The sequence below is a fragment of the Coccinella septempunctata genome, chromosome 2 (assembly GCF_907165205.1).
Source record: "Coccinella septempunctata chromosome 2, icCocSept1.1, whole genome shotgun sequence".
NCBI lineage: Eukaryota > Metazoa > Arthropoda > Insecta > Coleoptera > Coccinellidae > Coccinella > Coccinella septempunctata.
The window spans coordinates 27,934,542-27,959,652 of record NC_058190.1 but is presented as its reverse complement, the minus strand read 5'-3'; the positions used below and the strand labels follow the sequence as shown (position 1 = coordinate 27,959,652).

The 25,111-nt window shown below is 34.9% G+C and overlaps 1 protein-coding gene across 1 annotated transcript in view; it reads right to left on the bottom strand.

Moving 5' to 3' along the window:
• LOC123307125 (adenylate cyclase type 10-like) overlaps nucleotides 1-25,111 on the bottom strand; it is a 106,013-nt gene that overhangs the window by 12,128 nt on the left and 68,774 nt on the right. The window contains exons 19-25 of the mRNA XM_044889343.1: nucleotides 12,704-12,932; nucleotides 12,474-12,641; nucleotides 12,298-12,410; nucleotides 9,975-10,122; nucleotides 3,668-3,846; nucleotides 3,292-3,548; nucleotides 435-637 (exon numbers count right to left, since the gene is read on the bottom strand). Coding sequence (XP_044745278.1) covers nucleotides 435-637; nucleotides 3,292-3,548; nucleotides 3,668-3,846; nucleotides 9,975-10,122; nucleotides 12,298-12,410; nucleotides 12,474-12,641; nucleotides 12,704-12,932 — 1,297 coding nt within the window. The remainder of the gene's footprint in view (nucleotides 1-434; nucleotides 638-3,291; nucleotides 3,549-3,667; nucleotides 3,847-9,974; nucleotides 10,123-12,297; nucleotides 12,411-12,473; nucleotides 12,642-12,703; nucleotides 12,933-25,111) is intronic.

Genomic DNA, 25,111 nt, shown 5'->3' with positions numbered 1-25,111 from the left:
GGAACAGCTGGACAAATATAGGAAGCAATGAATCATACCGACATTTGTGCGATATGGCACAGCAACTCTTATTGCTTTCCTTGCAAGCCTAGACATGTGCGCAGACTAGTAGCCGATATTCGAAATTATCATTCAGTATTATCTATATTGGGCACAGCTGCTACAGTGTAAGAAAGTTAGTTCATAAGTAAAATTTTCGAATATTTTTATGTGAAATTATGCTCGTGTTGAATTGCATTGCCTTCAACAATAATGCAGCACATTAATTAGTACTTGTTTGGACCCTTGTATGTTCATATTATAGAACTTCCAAAAACAAATATAAAGCCACTGGATTGTGTTGCCCCAATGGCAATGTAAACGGGCAAGTATCAAAGAATAGTTCTCGACAATAAAAAAAAACTATTTGGAGAAGGTAAAGATGAAGTTGATACCTGAAGTATCATCGATATTATCTGAACAGAATTCCAGTTCCAGGAGAAGACTAGCCGCTTCTTGAAGAAAAAGTTTTCCCAGAAGAACTGTCACCAAGCTGGAGGATATCTCTAACAATTTATCTGTTTCGTTGAGAGAAGCCGCCAATCGAACTATGATATATCCCAGATGTATACTGTAATCCAATTCTGATCTATTCAACCTGCGATATCAAATAATTTGTGTTATTAATTTCTTTCCTTTTGACGTTTAAAAATGACATCATTCAACCAATAGCGACAAGGGTAATTCGATGTTCATCTACTCGGTGAAATAAAAAATTTTAATTCACAAGTGAAATAACATAATACAAGCATGAGTGAATAAACGTCATCTTGGTCTAGTTGCTATGGATTGGACAATGCCCTATAGCAAAAATCAATCGAAGCGATACCTTTCATCTCATTTCGTAAATAAGATAATTCTTTCGAAATTGCTATTGTTTAAATCCTAATCGAAATAAAATTTTGTATACAACACATAAGTTATAAATATCCCAAAAAACGTACTTGTCCTTTGGGGTCGTCGATAAAACTTTATTCTCATGAATGAACACTCACTTGTATCAAAATAACTATTGTTGTATTAAATAATTGATCGTTTGGAATTGTGTTAACCTCATTCATTCATTCATTGCTGTATCCCGTTGCCGGGAATGAATCTACAAAAAGACGAAAAAGGGAGAAAACAAAAAGAAAAGTAAAAGAAAGGAAAAAGAAAAAAAAAAGGAAAAAGAAAAAAAAAAGGAAAAAAAAAAGGGGCGAACAGACTTATAATATTTCAGGGCTAATTGCGACTGTGTGCTCTCCTGTGACTGTAGAGTCCCAACCGTAACCTACATATCCTACCACACTCCGGGCATGGATAGTCACCAACCAGATCTGGCCGCCGCTGTATCCTTCTCGAGTCTTCATTATAACTGTATACCAAAGACCTCGACTGTGACCTGTCTAATGCTAGTTGTTCCCAGTTATGATTGGCATTAACTGATTTTAGGGATTGATGTAGTGTATCCTTGAACCGCTTGTACTGGCCTCCTGGTTTCCGGGCTCCCTCAATGAATTCGCCATATAGAGCTATTTTGGGGAGTCTTGTGTCTTGCATCCTCAGAATGTGGCTGCTCCATCTCAGTCGGGCCCTCGTTACTTGAGTCTCAATTGTTGTACAACTCGCGCGCTGCAAGACGTCTGCATTTGAAACTTTGTGGAACCATCTTATGTGCATTATCTGTCTTAGATGACGTTGTTGCGTTTGTTCAAGCTGTTTAATATGTCGCCTGTAGGGCGTCCAGCTTTCGCTTCCGTAAAGAAGCGTTGGGAGGACCACTGCCTTGTAAACAGCTGTCTTGGTCTTCAGATTGAGGTCGTGATTTTGAAACACTCTATCCTTTAGCTTCCAGAATGCCCGTGATGTCGAATTGATTTATTAAGTCAAATATAATAAGACGTTTCGGGTTCGGGCCCTTTTTCAAACTGGTGGAATAAATATACCAACAAACAAAATAACTATTATTATTCAACCCATAGCAACAAGGGTAAGCTTTGATCCGTTTAGTGAAATATTTTTTTTTATTTACACAACGCATTAGTATGTGCGATCCGCTTCTGAAATGCAACGAAATTGATTAATTTCGGAAACACCTATGGCCGCTTACATAATCAAACCTAAAGTCGCTTTAATTTTAAAGCTTCCTTTGACAATACTAACGGCCGGTTTCATAATCAAACCTAAAGTCCCTTTAATTTTAAAGCCGTTTCATAATCAAACCTAAAGTCACTTTAAGCTTAAAGCTTCCTTTAATGTCATTTTTAGTAGGGATAAAGGAAGCTTTAAAATTGAAGCGACTTTAGGTTTGATTATGAAACCGGCCGTAAATTTTATTATGAAACCGGACGTAAAAATGACACTAGACAAAGCTTTAATCTCAAAGTGACTTTAAATTTGATTATGAAACTGGACGTAAATCAATATGCATGGAAAGTAACTTTAATCGGAAAAAATTGTGGGTGGTGCAAGACGAATATGAATGTCGCATTACAGAGGATCGACATCATCTGACAAATTTTATTTTTGCTCCATTATCGGTATGACTCATATGGTATACCTAGAGGCAGATGTTCATAAATTAATTCCGAAAATTAAAGTTATGCTCTTCATTCGAAAATGTAAATACAGGGTGAGTCTTTGACTCTTATAAATATTTCATATTTCAACAGTAGATATTCTTGGGGTCAAAAGAAACACTTTTTTCTTTATCATTTTTTACATATCGGCTGTGTTTGAAACATACAGGCTGTTGAAAAACCATGAAAAACTATTATTTTTAGTTTTATCTCGAAATAGTGATATTTTCCTAACAAGTGTGGTGGAAAGTTATACTTTTGCGCAAGACACTGCGGTCAAGCTGTCGAGTGAATTTTATGATCGGCGCATAGACGGCATAGAGAAATGCTAAAATTTTATGATTGATGCGACTCTACAATATTTGCGTGCGGAAAAGTAGGTACTACTTTCCAAACGTAAATGCATGTGGAAAGAAATAGGCTTTCGAAACGCTAGTAGGAAAATAGTTTTTCATTTATTTGATAAATCTTTTACGAACACAACATATCACCGACGTCTTTCAGTTTTACAGACCATTATGAAAACTTGAAATGATGAAATGGCTATATCCTTTTTTAGGGTCGAATCGGAAAAAATGGAATAGGAAAAAAAAATTTCTTTGGACCTGAAGAATCTACTGTTAAAATATTTGTACGAGTCGAAGACCCACCTTGTATACTCCCGGCGCACAATTTGGAAAGTGAAAGTACTTACTTCCCCATAAAAACTGTCATGTACAGTTTACAAACTGCCGATAATTCAGCACTCTCAACTCTGTTTGTTTTTCTGTAGCAAAACCGTAAAGCGTGCACTTCTAGCGCTATACTCATTGAACGTTTTCTTCTGCATATCACTATGGTTATCAGAGTTGAAAAGCAATCACAAATCCTGATGAAACTCGTTTGAGCGTTCAGTGCTCTATAAAGAGCTTTAAGGGCTATAAGTTCTGCCATTTTCCATTTCCCTGCAGCCTGAAACAAACTCATTATTACCTCAAGTGAAGTACAAACCGTAGACAACAATTCCGTAGAATTAAATACAGGACTCCATTTTGACGCTCCACCGAGGTCTGATAAAAGGTTGTACTCACCATAAGAACTTCTGCATACATATTCAGTGTTTCTGAAATATCGTTATAATATTCACATATGCTCTTACTCAATCTTTTTGTGTGCAGCTCGGGGAACATGTAAAAAGTTAGCATTTTGTCAAGTTTTGCTCTAGCTGAAGCAATGGCTCGTTTTATTTTGTTTTTGGCGAACTTCAAACCTGAAAATTGTCATCGTCAGTTCAGTACATCTTTACTCCATTCACATTTATTTTAGCAGTCGGTTGGCCATGAAATAATTTTCTCAAGTTTTTGTGACTAGAACGGAGTAAGGTTGGCACTCATGAAATGTCGTTAATGTCATAACGCCGTTGCCACAACTAATATCAATTTTTATTACGAAAATACCGAAAGTGATTGAAAAAAGAGGCAGGGTTTCAGGAAGTGCTAATTAGAATTCAGGTCCACTCATTCAAATAGTTATATTCTAAAATCCACAATATGTCAGACGGTAGCGAACATATTCAATGTAAGAGAATTTATATAATGTTTCATCTGAATCTAAACGACTTATATTTCAGCTGAATATTTCCACAATCAGAAAGACTGTGAATGAAGAGGATGACGAAGAATTTCTTTCTATTGGAAGACCCAAAAAAGTGGTGGCATTTGAGAATTTTATGTTTGAGTGAATTAATGCGAAAAGTTTACTACCAGGATTTTCGATGACTGTCATCGTAGAATAAGTTCCCGAAAATAGATTTTTTTATTTTTCATTTTACTTGTCCTATACATTGTAAATGTCTTGAGGTACCAATAAATACCTAATCATCATTATTATATCAATGTATTAAAATGAACACCCACAAATACGCGCCAGCTGTCCTGTTAATTGTTTATTCATGTCAAATTTTTGTTCAAAGGTGGAGTTCATCTTGACCTGAAACTTCCTTTAATTCCATTTACTTATATTGATGCAAGATGATTTTTGTTGAAGAATTTAACATTCTTATAATTATCTGTTAATTTTCCCAACCACTGCATAATAAGCATTTCATCTTCGGCTTAATATTTTTGAAATCTACAACTGATGTAACTTATTCAAACTTTTGCCAAAGAAGATAACGAACATTAGCTCTCCTCAAGCTAGTACATATTATGATATTATACTGATCTCTTGTATTTTCAATGCAAATAACTGGATTTGGTGTGCCTTCACTCAGTTTGTATAAACTTCAATTATGTTTGTTACATATTTTCCGAAGAGATTCGACATTGTGATAAAATACGTAATAACAGAAACTTTTACGTAGAACGGGCAACATAGAGTTGATTTAAAACCCAAAAATGTTTTGACAAGCGTCATAACCCCACATTTTCGTACTATACAGAGTGAAATGTGTCAAATTTCCATGGCCAACCGAGTGCTAAAATAAAAGTGAATGGTGTATATGTTCTATAGTTTTCTGAGTGAGGCATTTGAAAGCTTGATAAGTGTCTTTGAAATTCTGAATTGTGTTATCTGAGTATTGGGGCCATTTTAATAGAGTTGAGATGTTTTTCTGTTCGTTAAATGGAGGGCAGATCTGGTAAAAGTTAGCATCGATAATAATACTTTTTAAACAATGAACGAAGATAATCCTCAAGTTGGCACAAATGAGTAACACTGCTTAAGAATTAATAGCGATCACGCATAAATTTCTCTATATTCGTGGCTTTTGTTATGTTTTCTGAAACATCTGTTATGCATGTGTTCTTTTAGAAAACACTGGGATATATTTTAACTTGTTTTTATTATGTTCTTCTTTTACCTTGCTGATCTTTCGAAATGGATTAATTCTAGTAGGCTGTAGATGGTGGCATAAAAAACCATGTGGTATTTACTAAACCTGTTTTTTTTTAGGTAGAATGCATAAGTTTGATATGATTTGACAATAATTGAAGAAATAGCAGTAATATCGATGCGTCAGTCATAAACGGGAAAATGTTTGCACCCTGTGCAACTTGTCCAAATCATACGGTTGATACAGAAAGGGATTACCCAACGGGAAGAGTCCGGCGGTTAATGTTTCGCCAAGCGTTGTAAGTCGAGCTTGGAATAGGTTCATCCGAAATAGCTCAGTAACTTATATTCATGAGGGAGGTTGGCTAAAGATCGCCTTTTGATTGCTATATATCTGCAATAAACCTTCTTATCCTTCCAAGAACTCTGATAATTTTCCCGTATTTCGAGATTCTTTCATGATACCACAAAAATAGGTTGCTATGGATACATTTGCTGTATCAATCCTCTCTTCATCTCTATTGTATTTTTGATTCGGCCAATTTTCTGGAGATTTTCTCAACCATTGAGGTCCCTCCCACCATTTTGAATCTATCAGCTGTTTTGGTGAACATCCGCGAGAAGGGAGGTCTGCTGGGTTGAGATTCCCAGGAACGTGATGCCGTTTGTATTGGTCAAACTTGGAATTTCTCTTACTCGATTCCATACAAACAGCTTCCATTTCTCATTAGCTTTTATCCAGGATAAAACTGTTGTCGCATCAGACCACCAATAAATCAAAATGGTAGGATGGATGGTGTTAGTAACACTTTTGGATAATCTGGCTCCTATGGCAGCTGCTAACAATTCGAGACGAGCGATTGGGATTTGTTTAAGAGGAGAAACTCTGGATTTGGCTTGAACGAGTTGAACATTCACGACGTCACATGTTTCAGATCTCAAAAATATAGCGGAGGCAAAGGCATCTTGACTAGCTTGACAAACTTCAATGGTCTTTTCCATCTAACGATCTAAAAAACCATCTAGGAATTTTCAAGCCTAGAAGTGTGGGAATTTCTTCGACCCAACACAAAAAACTACTTTTGATGTCGTTTTTAACATCGGTAACCCTGTCGATTTTCGAGTTCCAAATCTTCTGCAACAATATTTTAAGGCGAAGAGACACCAGACAAGAAAATCCTATAGGATAAAAAAGTCGATTTGCGTTTGATAAAATCACTTGTTTAGTAACGGTGTCAATATTGATTTTTCGGAACCATTCTGAATTCAACTGCAACGTATTTAAGTTCTCATTCCAGAGAAGTCCCAAAACTGAGGATGTGTTGGTATTCATCAGAGAATCATCAAATGCCGTATGCTCCCAACCTCGAAGATAAAATTTGGCATCGGCAAATAATTTCGTCGGGACTTGAATGAAGTCCTGAATCTCTTCTCTACTATTCAGGTTCGTTACGCAATTATAAACATAAAAACTTTTGATAAGCTATGTAATGATTTATCTTGTTCCTTGTTCTTCAGAGTTCTTGAGGCCATGCTTCAGGTGGTATTCGATTACTACTCCTAAGAGGAATGGACTGCAAGTAACTCCAAAAACTACTCTTCGGTGACGATACGTTTTAAGCTCTCCGGTATCATTCGACCATAAAAACCGCAGAAAATCTCGTTCTTCGACATTCAAGCTGATTTCCAAAAAGGCTTTTCTTATTTCAGAAATCAGTTCAAATTTCGAAACATGGAATCTCATCAAAAGTGAGGGTATCAACTCGATCAAATTAACTCCTTTTTTCAAACACTGGTTCAAGGATGGTTGACTCTTCTCTCAAGCAGAAGCATCAAAAACTGGCCTTATTTTTGTGGTGGCACTATTTTCTTTCACCACATGGCGATGTGGTAAATAATGTCCCTCTTTCAAAAAGTCTGATTAAGGAATTTCTTCAATGATATCTTCATTTAACCATTCTTGACTTGATTATACCCATCATGATAGCCATCTACCTTAAGTTCCTTCAACGAGGAATCAAGAAGTTTTTTAGCAATTCCATAATTACTTGGTAGTGGAGGGTGATCTTCGATCCATGGCATATAAACTTCATATCTCCCATCATCATTTCTGGAGATAGTACTCATAAATTGAGCCATAATGATCTCTTCGGTTTCTTTCCGAGTCCTTTTTTCTTCATTTTGAGTTATTGGTTGGAGAAATATAATTTTATTCCAGACTTGAGCCGAACCCTGTATATATAATTGAAATGAAAAGAAATAGTGGTATACAATCAGGTCGATTCTGTTCGGATCTTGTTATAACATTGCTAAATCTACAACATTGTTATAATTATAAAATATAGCAATATGACTGAGCGAACGAATATTCTGTTTCACCGTTTTACGCAATTTTGGTTATGAGTTTTGGCCATAGCAATATTGTTGAAAAATAATGGAATGTTTGAGCTGACAACACTGTTCTGAAGCGTAAGATTATCATTTCATAGAAAAGAACATGTAATTCTATAATTGTTCTATGGAAAAGAAGAATAAGTTGTGTTCAATCAAAGAGTATCATCAATTGATACTCTTTGGTTTAGTGTTTTATTCCGTATTTGGATTGTGAGTTTTTGGTTGAACTGTGCATCATGTCTGGAAATAAAAAAACAACAAAAAATCAGATAGAATTGATTTGATAATCAATCTCCTAGAAATTCTCTATGGATTTTCAGCCACTTGTTGGTAAAAAGGAACTTTATTTTTACTGGTCGGTTCCTCAACCAATCCATTGAACTCTTCTTTCCTTATTCAAGCGAAACAGTTCCAGAAACTTTTCATCAGGCAATTCAAATGAATTACTGGTGTTCCTAATATATCGAAATTGTAGTCTCATATTTTCGCTATAAATGACAATTTCAAGTGAAGGTTTCCAAAAAGTTACTAAAACGAAGCATGTTTATAATTACTTGCCTATTTTCTAAATTTCTAACGCTTGGAAGAAATGTAAAAACATGAGATTCACTGCCATTTTCAACTTTGTTATGAAATAGCAAGTACTTAAATGATGTTGCTGATATAGCAAACTGAAATAACAAGATCTTCTAGAAATTGACAGATCATATTGCTCAAAATCAATGATTAGAATACCAGTTTTTCAAACTTTGCTGTGATAGCAATATCTTTTCTATAACCATATTACTATTTCCAAACAGAATCGACCTGATTAGTTATTTGTGCAACCATCAGTTGGGAAAAGCAATATTTTTCGTAATACGCGAAATACGAAAAATAATGTTTCCCAACGCGTTTCACACAATATTCTTTCTAATTTTGAATATGATGTTGTTATGAATTCAAATTAAAAGTACCAGAAACGTCTTTGAAAGCTTTTATCGGAGATTCCTTCAAAATCGTCTAGTGAAGGAAATTATTCAATTTTTCACTCCGTTACTATGAAAGCAAGTATCGTTTCATCATCAGTTGCGAAATATTTTACTTTGCGAAACTGGTTGCGAAAAGTAAAAAGTAAAAAGTTTCAAAACGTCAATCAGGTCGATTCTGTTTGGAAATAGTAATATGGTTATAGAAAAGATATTGCTATCACAGCAAAGTTTGAAAAACTGGTATTCTAATCATTGATTTTGAGCAATATGATCTGTCAATTTCTAGAAGATCTTGTTATTTCAGTTTGCTATATCAGCAACATCATTTAAGTACTTGCTATTTCATAACAAAGTTGAAAATGGCAGTGAATCTCTTGTTTTTACATTTCTTCCAAGCGTTAGAAATTTAGAAAATAGGCAAGTAATTATAAACATGCTTCAATAGCGAAAATATGAGACTACAATTTCGATATATTAGGAACACCAGTAATTCATTTGAATTGCCTGATGAAATGTTTCTGGAACTGTTTCGCTTGAATAAGGAAAGAAGAGTTGAATGGATTGGTTCAGGAACCGACCAGTAAAAATACAGTTCTTTTTTACCTACAAGTGGGTGAAAATCCATAGAGAATTTCTAGGAGATTGATTATCAAATCAATTTCATCTGATTTTTTGTTCTTTTTTCATTTCCAGTCATAATGCACAGTTCAACCAAAAACTCACAATCCAAATACCGAATAAAACACTAAATCAAAGAGTATCAATTGATGATACTCTTTGATTGAACACAACTTATTCTTTTTTTTCATAGAACAATTATAGAATTACATGTTCTTTTCTATGAAATGAGATTCAGAACAGTGTTGTCAGCTCAAACATTCCATTATTTTTCAACAATATTGCTATGGCCAAAACTCATAACCAATATTGCGTAAAACGGTGAAACAGAATATTCGGTCGCTCAGTCATATTGCTATATTTTATAATTATAACAATGTTGTAGATTTAGCAATGTTATAACAAGATCCGAACAGAATCGACCTGAAATGTGTTAAAAAGTGTCACTTTATATGTAAAAATTAGAAAAATAGTTTTTGATAAATTATTATTAGCGAAAGTCTGTTTTTATCGATCTACTCCTCTCAATTTTGATATAAAGCACTTGGATATTTCTTTTAACCGATCAAACGTCAATATTTACCATATTTCTCCATGGCAATCTTCAACTGGTCTACAGATTCAGCATGAAGTCCGAGCTCTCGGTAAGCCTTAGCTGATATGGTTGAAATTTTTGCTTCGAGTAAATTTTTCCGCCATTTTGGTGGGGGTTTATCTGATTCAAATATGTCCTGAAACCACATATGTAGATATTTCAATTATTAAGATAATAATTCAGGTGAATACAAGTACCAACGGCGAAAGTTATAAGTAAGCCAAAATACATGCGAAAATTGCAAATCTAGATTCCAATTCGAGTTTCAACAAGATTACCATTAGTTATTTTCAATTTACATTTTTCTAGCAAAAATTGTGTGCAATAGAAATAGGTATTTCATGTTAGAATATGTTATCTTTTTCACAAATTGATATATTTTAGCGTATTCTTGGTTTGACGAGAAATTTCAAGGTTTCTTGTTTTCTTGACATGACATGTTGGTATTGACATAAAATTTCTTGTCTTGTCTTGAAAGTCTGAAAAAATCTTGTCTTAAAATCAAGACAAGATCAAGAAAAGATCTTGAAATTCTCAAGAAATTGGCGACCCCCAATTCCAAAGTATATTGCATATTTGGATAGCTCGTATGAGTTCTATGATACTTGTAGCTTAGTCTTCTCTCTCTTCAATTTTGCTCAATGAATAAGATAAAAAATTCAGTGACCCACTCACGTGAAACACCCTATTCAATCAATGGGAGTATCAACTGAGTATAGTATACTACTAGTAGTAGTAGTAGTAATAGTATTTTCCACCCTCCGCCGATCGGCTGACTTCACTATTATGTTTCTAATTAACATCAATATAACATATAGAAAATTTCAGCCGGGATAAAATCACTTGAAATTTTGCATTTTTTCCCAAGTCCCGCCGCCGCCCACGCCCGCACCCACCGATGGTATTATTGAAGCTGACGGTCGGTTTCGTAATTTGCAATGTGACTACAACCTACAGTATTAAAATCAGCCGGGATGAAATTCCTTGAACAAAAAGCCGCTGCCTTCCGGATTAAGGTAAGCGCACATACATCGGCATCGGACGGACGGCATGGAAGGGACGGCACGGCAGCGGCGGAATTTTTATGAAGGTATCGCACATATAACATCGGAATCGTCGGACTCCGGAGGAATAGATTAGTTGCGAATATGTCTTCAAGCGGTGAGGAACTAGCGTTTGTTCTTGAGGAAGAAGAGTTTAAAAAGCGAAGGAATCGTAGACGAATGTGGATACATGACATATGTAAAAAAGGAAGGATTTTGGAGAATATGTTCATTTGGTAAAAGTTTAGTGCCCACCTCCGATTTTGACGTCGATTTTTTCTCAGATAAAGTCTTGTATGAAAAATCGATTGGTACATGTCTCAACCTTAGAAGAAGTAGTTTGGGAGATATGATTTTTCAAAGTTCTTATGAAAATTGCGAAAATTCGGTATAAATCAGTCGAATTGTAATATTTTCCCTGTCCAGCCCTTCAATAACTAAATCCAATCGTTTATTCGTTTAATTAATATCTTAAAATGGCATTTTCATGTACAAATATGATTTTTCACTGTCCTAACTTAAACTAACCTAACCTAAACCATTATTTATATTTCATCGAAAATTGAAAAATTCCCCACATTTTTCAGAATAAACTAACTGAAATCATTAACTCATCGAGTTCTCTTAATGCCAACATTCGAATTCATTGAAATTGATGAAAAAATCGAAGACAAACATCCAAGGTGGGCGCTAAAGTAAACAGGAGCCGTTCATTCATTTCCGCACTTGATGAAGGACGAAAAAAAAAATGGTTGCTAATTTCTGTCACTTAAATTGTACAATTCATTATAATTTTGTACGCGCAGTATTAAGTTCTCCTGAAAACTCATGTTTCTGCCGTGAATTCGTATTTCGTATGACTACCCGTACAAGCCGCTGCATGTAGAGACTTGTGAAATGACGCAGATGCCGCGGCAATCTCCGATTGGTATCGCACAGCACGCATCGGTCGGAATTTAAATCTGGTTCCTCAATTCCGTCGGATGCGATGCGATGCGATGCCTGCCGTCCGCACATATGTGCGTTGCTCCATTCAGTTCCATTGAAAGTAATTTATTCCGATCTATACCGTCCGTCCGATGCCGTTGAATGTGCGCTTACCTTTAGTAGGCGCTTTAGAGCACGACCAGAAATCGGACTGTCATTGGCTAACCTTGAGGCAGCCTCAGCAAGGTGAGGCAGTTTGGGGGCTAGGCAGATATCAATTTCCTGCGGTGGCAACCTCACAAGCCGTACAAAATCGCGGCTCAAAAAGAATGTCAACTCACTTCTATACAAACGAATGCCTGCTTCAAAACATGTTGGGCTTCGGAAATATTCATATTCAATATACATAAATAGGCATATCGCTGCATGTGTTCCAATAATTGAACCATTTGTCCTGAAAAATTCATTTTGAAAGTAATTGAAAGTTCAGAATTCAAATGAGAGAATTTTTGCCAACCTGCTCCTCTGCAATGTGTCATCATTTCTTTGTGGTAGAAACTCAAAATCTGAGGACAATCGCAATAGGTGAAGTCTGAGTTAGAAAAAGTCCTCACCAAATTTATGTTGTGCCTCAATTTTGCAATCGTCATTGGGCCAATTATTCTGTTCTTCGTGAAAAGATGCGCTGTCATTGTAAGATAAGATGTAGTTCAAATACAGGTTCATAAATGCTAAGTGTGGACTTACAAGTACCAACTTGAATTTCTTGCTCGCGGAACGACAGGTCTAAGCTGATATCCATGTGACTGCCCATCGAAGTTGTTCTCGAAGTAGAATATTTTGTATAGAACAACATATCGTCGTAAAATATTTGATGCATTGTGGTCTGAACGGGGTCCATTTCGATATCCATCTTTTTTGATAATATACGTGAACTCCTCTCCTTCTTCGACTTTCGTTTCTTCGCTTCTTCATACTGTGAATTCATTATGGTAAATTAAATTATTTTCCGAAGAAGACAATATTTGTTGAAGAAACATAATATATGAGATATGGGGGTGCCAAAAACAGAATCAGAGCTTAATAATTCGTTCAAATTTTCGATACGCTGATTATAATCCTTTCATTATTCCAAAAAGAAAAATGAGGTCTACTAAACTTTTGCTACATGTCTAATGAACATGAAGATGCAGTGAAATTAAGGAAATTGGGATGCTGATTTCAGTGTCCTATTCTTTCTGAGTGTTTTCTTGGAAATATTTTGGATTGGAGCATTAGACCAAGAAGAACTTTCATCTGATAGACTGTCCATATTGCCTTAAATTTCAAGGGATGGTAACCCTCAAAAACACTACAAAAACAAAGAGTTCCACGAAATTAAGGGTCATTTATAGATAGAGCTGGTGTATGTATGTATACTACAATGTTTCAAAAAAAGGTGACCCCGACTCTAGGATAGGTAGAAAACTGAAAAATAATTGGGGTTTTATTTGTAAAAAATTCGTAAGCCATCCGTATTCAAGACGAAGGACATTGAAAAAAAAATTCATTACAAGAAAGAAAGGTCTTAATCCCAATAATTTTCAACATGTATCAGTTTCATCATGGGGTTTCATATACGCGACAAAAAAATCTTTTAAACAAAATGCATACTAATTAATAAAATCATCATTACTTCATACCAGCATCGGTTATTTAATAAATTTCAAATCAAAATATTTCGAAAATGTTACAGAGTATGAAGTTTTACCAAGAGTACCTTTTTGGTGTAAAATTGAAGGATGTTTAAGTTCACTTAAAATTTAGACTAATAAATTCAACCTTGAAAAAGCCATGTGAATATTACTCAGTATAAGTACGAATCGTCTAACTATACTCCATTGTCTTTTATTTTAGCACTCGGTTGGCCATGAAATAATTTTCTCAAGTTTTTGTAACTAAAACGGAGTAAGGTTGGCACTTATGAAATGTTGTTAATGTCATAACGCCCACAGAACAGACCCCTTGACTTACTTTATGATAACGCCGTTGCCACAAGTAATATCAATTAATATAATATTACAAAAATGCCGAAAGTGATTGAATATCTACAATATATCAGACGGTAGCGAACATATTCAGTGTAAGTGAATTTATATAATGTTTCATCTGAATTCAAACGACTTATATTTTAGCTGAATATTTTATTTCCACAATCAGAAAGATTGGGAATGAAGAGGATGACAAAGAATTTCCCTCTGCAGACCCAAAAAAGTGTTGGCATTTGAACGGATCCAAAAAATTACTACAGGATTTTCAATCAATGTCATCGTAGAATAAGTTCCAGAAAATAAATTTTTCTATTCAACATTTTACTTGTCGTATACATTGTAAATTATTATAATTATATCAAAGTATTAAAAATAAACAGCTATAAATACGAGCCCATTGTCCGGTTAATTGTTAATTCCTATAAACTTTTTTTTTAATGGTGAAGTTTACCTTGTCTTGAATCTTCCTTCAATTATTTTGACTTTCATTGATGCAAGATGATTTTTGTTGAAGAATTTAACATTCTTCTAATTATCCAATAATTCTTGGCTGTGACTAAAGTCCCGACTGGGGACTCGTGTCGAGTGACGTCAATAAATTTGGGACTGATATTCGGTCCCTAATTCAACGATGCACTGAACTGGTGCTTTGACTTTATTAAGCAGTGAAAGAAGTAGCGAAAAACTCAATTTTCAGTACAAATCATAAGTCTATACCCAGTCAAATAGAAACAATGATTGATATTTCAATCGGGCATGTAGATATGGAGTTGTTAAAGATAAATATGTTGTTAAAGTATATTTTATTTTCAAATCAACATTTATAAAGAGAAAAAATAGCAATCTTGAAATGAAACATCTAAGGTGAACATTTTAAACAGAACCACTACCTCTACCTTTTTGGCTAAATTTTCATACACTTCAAATAAAAATCCATTTTATTGAGGTGCCGCAGCATTGTATCGTTATTTCGTATATAATATCATACATTTCACAAATATATTTGGCAGCTTCTTTTCTCGATCACATTTTTTCAGACAAGAAAGACCGCAAGGAAGAGGTTCAATTCTGAATCAAAAATTACGTCTAGCAATTCTTCTGGATCAATTTACACTAAGCAATTCTCAACTTTCTCACCAGTTAGAATTGCATACTTTGCTACTCCTTCCATTCTCAAATTCCAAGATAGCATTTTCTCTTGTCTTTTCAATCTTGATTTAGAAAAAGCCCACACTAGTTTTTGATAAGGAATCACTCCTTGAATTTTGTCGCAAATATTCATAAATTATATTATACGTTTCTCGAACATAACCTCAAAACCCTTTTACAATGTCGGGACTGGACAAGGATCCCGAGTAAGGACAAGAGACTTGTTTGGTAATTTGATTTCGTCAGTCAGGACTGGACACAGATCCCGAGTCGGGACTCTACACCTTTTCCAATTGTAATTCAGAAAACGTAAAATGTAATTCAGAAAAGACAATTGAATTTCAGAAAATGAAAATTGTAATTCAGAATAGTAAGTTTATATTCAGAAAAGGGAATTTGAATTTCAGAATAAGAACTTTAAATTCAGAAACGGTAATTTGAATTTCAGAATAGTAATATGCATTTCAGAAAGTGTAAATTGGAATTCAGATTTCGTGATTTGAAATTCAGAAAATGGAAATTGTAATTCAGAAATAGGAAATTGTAATTCAGAATGTACTCTACATAGAAATAATAACAATGAGTACAGGTGAGGTATTTCTTGATCGTGAATGAATAATTGATGGAAGCTTATATTGGGATATCCTGGTCTTCAGGAAGAGTATTAATAGTAATATCAAAAGTAACACAATTAACAAAATTAACATAAGATTATAAAGCTAACATAACAAAACTAACAACCAACTGGTAAATCTTCTAAATCTAGCACTGCGTCGTGAAATGTTGTTGTGTGCTGAGCGGCACGAGCACAGTCACCTCCCATAATTGTGTCTTTACTTCTATCTATAATTTGCTCCAAATATTGCAACCTTTGCTCTTGAACCCCTGGGGCCGTCACCTCAGGGACTCTAAGTCTTGTTTTCACCCCCATTTTCAATTTAGCCCAAATTGATTCGATCGGGTTTAGCATCGGGGAATACGGAGCTAATCTCAACAAATTAGCTTCCGTTGCATTGACAACTTCTTCTAGCCTAGAGTGACAGGGAGCGTTATCACACACAATAACCAAATCTGACAATCGATTGCCCAAGTCTTCCCATGTATTCATAAGTCTTTGAATCCACTCGTTAGCTAGAAGCGCCGTGTAAGATCCTCTTCTATTTTCCATTGCAATCACACCAGCGGCAGAAATAGCACCAATCACATGTATATTCGGACCTCTTGCTGCCGGGAGCTGTTGAATTGCACGAGTACCGGCTTTGGAACGCCCTCGAGATCTTCGGCAAAATAAATTGAAATTTGTCTCGTCTATCCAAACGATTTGTTTTCCTTGACGGATGAAATTGTTAAGGGACCTTACATAATCGGCACGTTTCAATTTATTTTCTTCGGTGTTCATAGTAGCTGGTGCTGTATGAACCTTTTTTAATGTGAATATTCTTCCTTCTAAATAGTTTGTTATCGTTGTGCTCGATATTGATTTTCCAAACTCTGCTAACACCTTGGCTTTTAACTGTTTAATAGTTAGGTCGCAAGTTTCCTCAACCCATGAGATCATTATATCTATTTGTTCACTGTTCAAAATTTTTGGTTTTTTCCCACCCTTTCCAAACATACTGTCCCTTCCTGATCTTACCCACTGATAGGCAGTTTTGTATTTCACACCCAAAGTTTCTGATAAAGACACCCAATCGTCCCCTTTATTTGCGCATGCTGTTATACGCTGCCTGTCTTGACTTGTGTTTTTTTTATATATGGTCCTGGTAACTTCTATTTTTTCCACAAATACAGTTCTGCAAATAGGACAAGTCTGATCCCTCAAAGGCTCCGCACATTTGTCATGTAAAAGATGGCTGCATGGCAATAATTTAACTACTTTGTTTCTACTCATGGATATTCTGCATATTGCACAATTATCTTCCAATTCCATTTTTGATTTTTTTCTCGATAATGACTTAAGTTTCATGAGAAGTTTGATGACATATTGTCATACATATCACTTGATACTTTTCTGAATTACATATTACATTTTCTGAAATTGAATTGATGTTTTCTGAAATACAATTTTCGTTTTCTGAATTACAATATGCTATTTCTGAATTTCAATTCACTATTCTGAATTACAACTTTGTTTTTCTGAATTTCAACTTCCTAATCTGAAATTCAATTTCTATATTCTGAAATTAAATTAACTATTCTGAAATTCAATTTCTCTTTTCTGAATTAAATGTTGCTAATCTGAAATACATGTTTGCTTTTCTGAAATTGAACTTTGATTTTCTGAATTACAACTGGAAAAGGTGTAGTCACAGCCATAATTCTTTCGAGAGATACCCATTCCCTACCACTGCATCAGATGCATTTCATCTTGGGGTTGATTTTAACCTTTAACAAAGAAGATAACCAACATTAACTCTCCTCAAGCTACTGCATATTATGTGCCAATAGTTCAATTTTCTTCCATAGCAAAAATTAATATGTATATTCAAAAACTGATCTTTCGTATATTTTCCATACAAATAACTAGATTTGGTATGCCTTCAATCAGTTCGTATAAATAAACGTCAATTATGTTCGTCACATATTTTCCGAAGTGATTCGACATTGTGATAAAATACGTAATTACTTACGTAGAACAGACAACATAGCACTGATTTAAAATCCAAAAATGTTTTGACAAATGTTATAGTTTCGAACTATACAAAGTGGAATATGTCAAATTTCCATGGCCAACCGAGTGCTAAAATAAAAGTGAATATAGTATATAACCTTATAGCGCCCTCTGATATAAAAACAAATTAATATGTATCAGCTTCCGAAACATGTTTGGCATTAATTTCATTAAAATGTTGCCATTAGTTTCGGCAAAATCGTGAAAAATGTGTTTACATTTATGGAAATTTAACTCGAATATCTCAGAGGAAATTAACAAGATTGAGAGTTCAATTTTAGGCTGACAGCAACTTTTGTGTTCTCAAGATTTGATAGGAAAAGTTAACGGACATATCATTGTTCTGAATGGTCGCCAACAATCTGAGTGTTTGATGTGTATTTTCGACACAACTGAAAACAACTTATCTGAGACTGAAATTCTTTTGCGTGTTCACTCCAAGTCTCTGAAACAAAATCAATTAGAAAAATTGAATAATCGATTTGCCCCTGCTTAAACTCTTGCACTAATTTGTAAGGAGTAAATCAAATGGAAAAAATTGTTTCCTCTGACAATGAACGAGAAATTTAACTTCTGAAGATTTTTGAGAATATTTCTGATGAAGGAGTATGATATAGACAACGAAACATTACCATTCCATTCCACATTATTTCAAATATTCAGTTCTACATGGAAAATTCCGTCCCAGATTTCAATTCAATTAGAAGCGAATTCAATAAACTACCGCCTGAAATCTGCTGACTGGTAAAAATGGAAGGCGACCGCCGAGGATGACGCAAATTCGCTATGTCCAAATAAGGCAATGTTGTTGCTTTCCGAATTAGTATATAAGCTCAGATTGTAATTAATAAAATCATCATTCAATAAACGTTAGATCAATATACATTTCCGGCAAACTGTGGAGTTAAGACTTCCCTTGAACTTCTGAGTCTGGTTGTTCAGTTTGCCTAACTACATACAAGTGCTGTTTCAGTACTCAAGAAGCAACATTATTTGGTCCTTCGAGCCGGATCGGGAAAATTAATTAACGACCCTAATCTGAATCACACTGACAGCGCCTGTGGGGAAGCCCAACAAATCCATCGACAATTTCCGAAAAGAAGCCCTCCAGCGCCAATTCCGAACCAGTGAACAAGCCTTCTGGAACAACATTTGGAACACCCAGGCAATAGATCAAGTCTACTGGAAAGTAACCAGGGCCATTTACGACCCTTGTCTCACAACGCCTGTGGAAGCCCTCCAGAGCCAACACGAGCACTAAGCAGCCCTCCAGATCCGAAACCAACACCCGTGAAGAAAAAACTTTCAAGGCAAGTTACAACGAATCAGTTCTTCAACAATTAGGAGAACAAATCATTATTGGCCAAGAGCTGAAGAAAATATTTTCTTATGATGGATCCCTTCGATAAATTTCAAGAACTCCATGATGATCTTCAGAAATCTCTCAGCAAGGAGCATTACTACTTCGAGCAAGATTTACTCTGTCAAATATACCGAAGCTACGCAACCAAGAAATCAAGAATTATATCGCTGCATCGCCAAAGTCTACTCCAACAGCCGAAGAAGGTAGCTACCAACACCCTTCCATGATTCGAAATCCAATAAAATTGAATTTATTCGAAAAGGAAATGAGGAGAGTAGAAGAAATAAGGTGGCTGTAACATCCCAAATCTCGAAGAAAATTTCCTTTCATCCCAATTTCCTCGAAAAAAATTTGACCAGAGTCTGGCGAGACATAGAAGCACTGTATGAACAGATTCTAGCCATCAACCACGAAGAAACAATCAAATATAAGAAGAGTGGAGTTTTCGAACAATTCAGGGCGCAGTATGAGGAAATCATAGAAAATATAATTACTGCCTCCCCTACTGAAGCTAAGCAGGCCCAGCATAAAACCATTTCTATAAACTTACCACGGATCAGCATCCGTATTTTCAGTGGTGAATACGGGACGTGAATCACATTCCGAGTCAATTTCTTCAAACTATCCACGAAAATCAAGAACTTGGGGATGCCGAAAGGATGCAGTATCTGAAGATCCAAACCAGAGGTGAGACATAGAAACTCATCCAACATATTGAAGTATCAGCAAGCAACTGACAAGGTTTCTCTTTCTCCTGACAAGGAATCTAGTATTTTAGTAATGTTTGGTAATGGAAATTTATAAAGCTACATTCACAATCAATTCACGGGCCGAAGTGCACTTCGGCACGGAAGCTTAGCAGATGGCGTTCTCTGTTACCATTCACAATGAAATTCAAGACAAAATTACTTGCAAGTTGCAAACTACCACTTCGGCAAGAAATTTCGTGCCGGCTATGGATGATGCCGATGCTTATGTTTTGATCAGTTACATTTTTGATTCATTTGAGTATTTGGTTCCAAGATTATTGCGAATGGTAAATTTCGTGCCGAAGTGCACTTCGGCCCGCGAATTGATTGTGAATGCAGCTTCACCTCTAATTTGGTTGTTCAGTAAGGTATAATCTTATACTAGGTACTCATCAAACTCAGTTTGATATAGTTTCTTTGAAACGATTAGTAACGGTGAGGACCATTCAGAATTTGGCTTCCTCTATAATTCCGTCTTGTAGGATTTTGCCGATTGCTTATGAATTTAATTTTTCTGCGAATGCGGTAATCTATAAGATTCCAGATAAACTGGTTGAGCTTCGGGTTTGAGTAAAATTTTCTATCGGTAAAAATTAGTAACAGTTATAGGACATCTACATGAGAAATATCTGCATACTTGGCACAAATTTTTTTACGGAAGCTATTTCTTTCTTGTTCAATGATTTCATATTGATTGAATCTAATATTTCATCTTCATTCTCTTTGTACGAATACTTCTTTTCTACTATAATTTATAACATCGAAATTTGAAAGACTCTCAAATATTGGAAGAAAATGTTCCGATCATTCCCGCGATGATAACGCCTTCGCATGATTGTTCGTTTAGAATGACACATTCTTCTGTTTTCTCAGTATGACAACAATGAATTATTTCACATCTAGGTGGTATAATGTTCAACTTTGGATTTCAATGGTAGGTACACCAATTTCTCCATTAATCAATTACTGCTTTGTGTTTTAAAAAAAAATCTGATCCTAGTACACCTTGTATACTTGAATCAAAGCACTTTATATCTGAAAAATTGTGAGCGAATCTTGCATTTGTAAAAATAATTGAAATGTTTGCGGAGCCCATGGAAGATGTGGATGCGGCTATACCTTTAATTTTTCTTTTTTTTTAATATCTAAATATTCTCCTTCAACTAAATACTCGGGAATTAAAATAAACAACTAATACTTGCACCTGTATTAATTGAAAAATTCAATTAATTCTTCTCATATTCCATTGAAAAATAATCCACAGCATTTAAATTGTAACTAACATGACTGGTGGTCACGAAAAAACTTATTTGCTACGCGATTTTGTTCTGTGGAAGAGTTTGTGCAATTATGCTGGGTCTAGTACCCTTTTATTTGTTATTGTTTCCAGAATGATTGGTGAACTGGCGACCGCGACCTTGTCCGTATTTCTTTTCCACTGAATTGCAATTCTCCTTGTTAGGATTTCCTTTCTGATTAAAATCATTACGATTTCGATTAAAATTTTTCATGTGAAAAACTTTATTTGCTAGATGTTTGAGCTGAAATTTTCACAAGTTTCTCTTCCTTAGCTGATGCTACAACATCTTTTAGGTTGTTAAAATTTCTTGCCTTAATGATTATTCTGATATCCGTATTCCGTAACCCATTGGAAAATGCGCCTAGAGCAATTTTTTCATTAGCGTTGTCTAAAACAGGTAATGCTTCTGGTGCATTTGTGCATTATCTGCAGTTTGTCTATGATTATCTGCTTGAGAGACCTGTGATGTACCCAGCTAGGGCAGGTTCGGCCAATCGTATATGCAGTGGAGGGATGACGAATAATATTCGGCAGACTCATCAAAGGGTGTTTATTTCTTAAGGCATGTTGAACGGATCACTGACTATAACTCAGATTCGGATCGAATCGACAATTGTATGATGTAATTCAATAATGAATGAATACACACACTGAATGGAGTCTCTTAGCCTAATGCTATATATTATTTATACATTGTGTATACGTGTTGTGTTTATAATACATCATGAATTGATAAATATGAATGACAATGGTTACAAACATACAGATACAAATTACGTGTTATCTCAAGAACAGTTCTATCTATCTAAGGCACGTTTCTTATAATGATGTAAGGTTTTACAGGCCTTGCCGTCTCACGTATGAAAATATACAGGTTGTTTATACTGATACATACTACACCTTCCCTCTTTGTGAGAAAAAAATTTTTTTTTCTATACAAAAATGAAATTTTTTATTTTGTTGACTTATCTATAACTTAATATCTATATATATAATACATATCACAGTCTCAATGTGTCTTAAATCTACAAAGTTAAATACGTTAATTTCCTAATCTAATTTTCATATCAGTCCCTTATTTCTAATCACTGATTAGTAATTATTACTTGTTATGAGAAATACGGTTTCACTCTGTTCTTGTGCACTTCTTTGAGTTTGTTCTTGGCCGTTTTCACAATAATGTTCGGGTTTCGCACTTCCACTATTTCGTAGGGGCCGTTAAATAAGTGGTCAAGTTTATTGTCAATGTTCTTATTATTCAAGAGCACCTTATCTCCTACTTTATAGTTTATTTCGTTACATTTCCTGTCGAAACTCTCTTTTCTTTTCAATTTTGTCTTTACCAAGTTTTCTCTAGCATCTTTCCATGCCGTTTGCAACCTATATTTTAGTTCAAGTTCAAGAGGAAAGTTGTCAAAATTGTTGATCTACTTGGCTTTTTCAATTTTGTGGAAATCTATTAGGTTTTCCGAAAACTAATTCGTACAGAGTATAGCGAGTTGAAGAGTTCACGGTATTGTTATATGAAAAGCACCAATACGGAACCCAATTACTCCAGTTGTTACTTTCCTTAGCTGCGTGTATACGAAGGAAAGCTCCTAAGTGTTTATGCGAATTTTCAAGCACACCTAGTGTTTCGTGGTGATAAGCTGTTGAATTGAATTGCTTAATTTTGAGCAAATCACACAATTCACTAAATATTCTTGATAAGAATTCTGTGCCTTGCTCTGCAACAACTTCAGAAGGTATACTTTACCTTAAAACAAAGTTTTGAATGAAAGATTTCGAAACTATTTCTGCTTCTTTGAGTACTTTGTTTGGTAGTGGGTAACACTCTACAAATTTGGTTAAGTCGCATTGAATTGTGAGTACATATTATATATATTTGTTATTTTCGATATCTGTAGGTAATGAATGGACCTACGAGATCAAAAAAAAATTTTTTAAAGGCAGACGAAGCTGTGTTAGTGATTGTCAAAGGTTCTTTCCTTTTTAAAGAATGTTTATGACATTGACAATCATCACACTTCTTTACGAGCTTTTCAACATAAGATCTTAAGCCATTCCAAAAATACTCTCTGATGATATTGTTAAACATGCGTTCGATACCTGCATGTGCACCGGTTGGAAGCATGTAAAAATCGTTCAGAATTATTTGCCTTAATTCTCTGTCTTCGATTCGCGTTACATCTCTTATTAAATTAATCTTTAAGGATGTTCCTAGAATTTCATTCTTATAATTTGCCAACATACTCAAAAATTTTATATTACTAGCTAGCTTTATGAGGTACAATTCTAATATATTATTTTCTGCGCATAATTTGTCCGGTTGTCGTTGTTCCTCAACGATGTACCTAAGTCTTACGCTGATCGGATATCCTGGTTAAGGAAGATAATTTGTGAATTCACATTATATGTTAAATTCTCATTGTAATCCTCTAAATGTTGATTTTTCAAAGACGATATTCTTTTTCTGAAAGTGGTCTTAACTCAACACTTTTTAGTGGACGTTTCAAAACTTCGACAACAGCAGGGTGATCAATTCTTTTGCCATCGGAGGCATTCGTCTCGTGTTGTTTAGAACTTACTTCATTTTTAGTTCGAGATCTCGTCATGACGCTTAACTAATCAACTATCCCGTTTGTCTTTTCTTTGTGTTCTTCTGAATCAATTTTAATACGCGATAAGACATCTGCTGTAACATTTTCTGAACCTTTTACATAATGAACCGTATTCTTCTAAAATCAATCGGAATTTGGTTAATCGACAAAATATGCTCTCTGCTGGGTCGAGTACCCTTTGTTATTATTTTTTGAATGAATGGTGGTGAACTTCCGACCACGACCTTGTCCGTAATTAATTTTCGCTGAATTGAAATTAGGCTTGTTAGGATTCTCCTTGCCGTCACGACCTCGATGTGAATGGTTAGAATTTCCTTTCAGATTAAAATCATTACGATTTCGATTGAAATTTTTCATGTGAAAAATGTTCTGGCTAGATGTTTGAGATGAAATTTTCACAAGTTCCTCTTGCTTAGCTGATGCTACAGCATCTTTGAGGTTGTTAAAATTTCTTGCCTTCATGATAGTTCTGATTTCCGTATTCCGCAATCCATTGGAGAATGCACCTAGAGCAATTTTTTCATTCACGTTGGCTAAAAGAGTTAATGCTTCTGGTGCATTATCTGTTTGAGTGATCGTTAAATCCAGAAACAATTGTTCAACTGGTTTAACAAAATCTTCTATTGTTTTAAATTATGGAGTTGGGTTGATAACGCTGTTGGTGATTTTTTAGTTATGAGGGTTTTTTCATATCTAGCACCAAATCTTCAACTTTCTGATATTCTTTCTTCAACCTTAATTACGCATTTGCAGTCATTTTAATTTTGAAAACATAATTAATCAGAGAATTTTTACCTTGATCATCGAGCATATCGTTATATAACTATGGCATCAATTAATTGTTATACAGACTCTTCTTCGTTAGTCATATCTGGCAATAAAGAGGATGCTGTCCTCAAATCAAATTTTTCAGCCGTTTTTGATTTTTATGAATTACGTTTATCTTCAATTAATTTAGATCTTTCTTGAAGCAATTTTCTATATTCTGACAGTGAATTTTCTATGGTGGTTTGGTGAGGACTCAATGCTTTGAGAAAATTTGGTTCAGACTTGACAATTTCAATTAACTTGTTAAATTTATATTCTAATCTGACTATCTCATTTAGAAATTTATTGCCTCTATCGGCCCGTTCCTTACGTTCTCGCGGCTCTTTTTTGATATTCTCGAGAAATTTTAGGGGCACTCCACTTAACTCAGCAAATAGTTCATCAATTTCCATGGACAATCAGACATAACAAGGAAAAAATTCTTACGTTTTTTTTTTCCTTTAC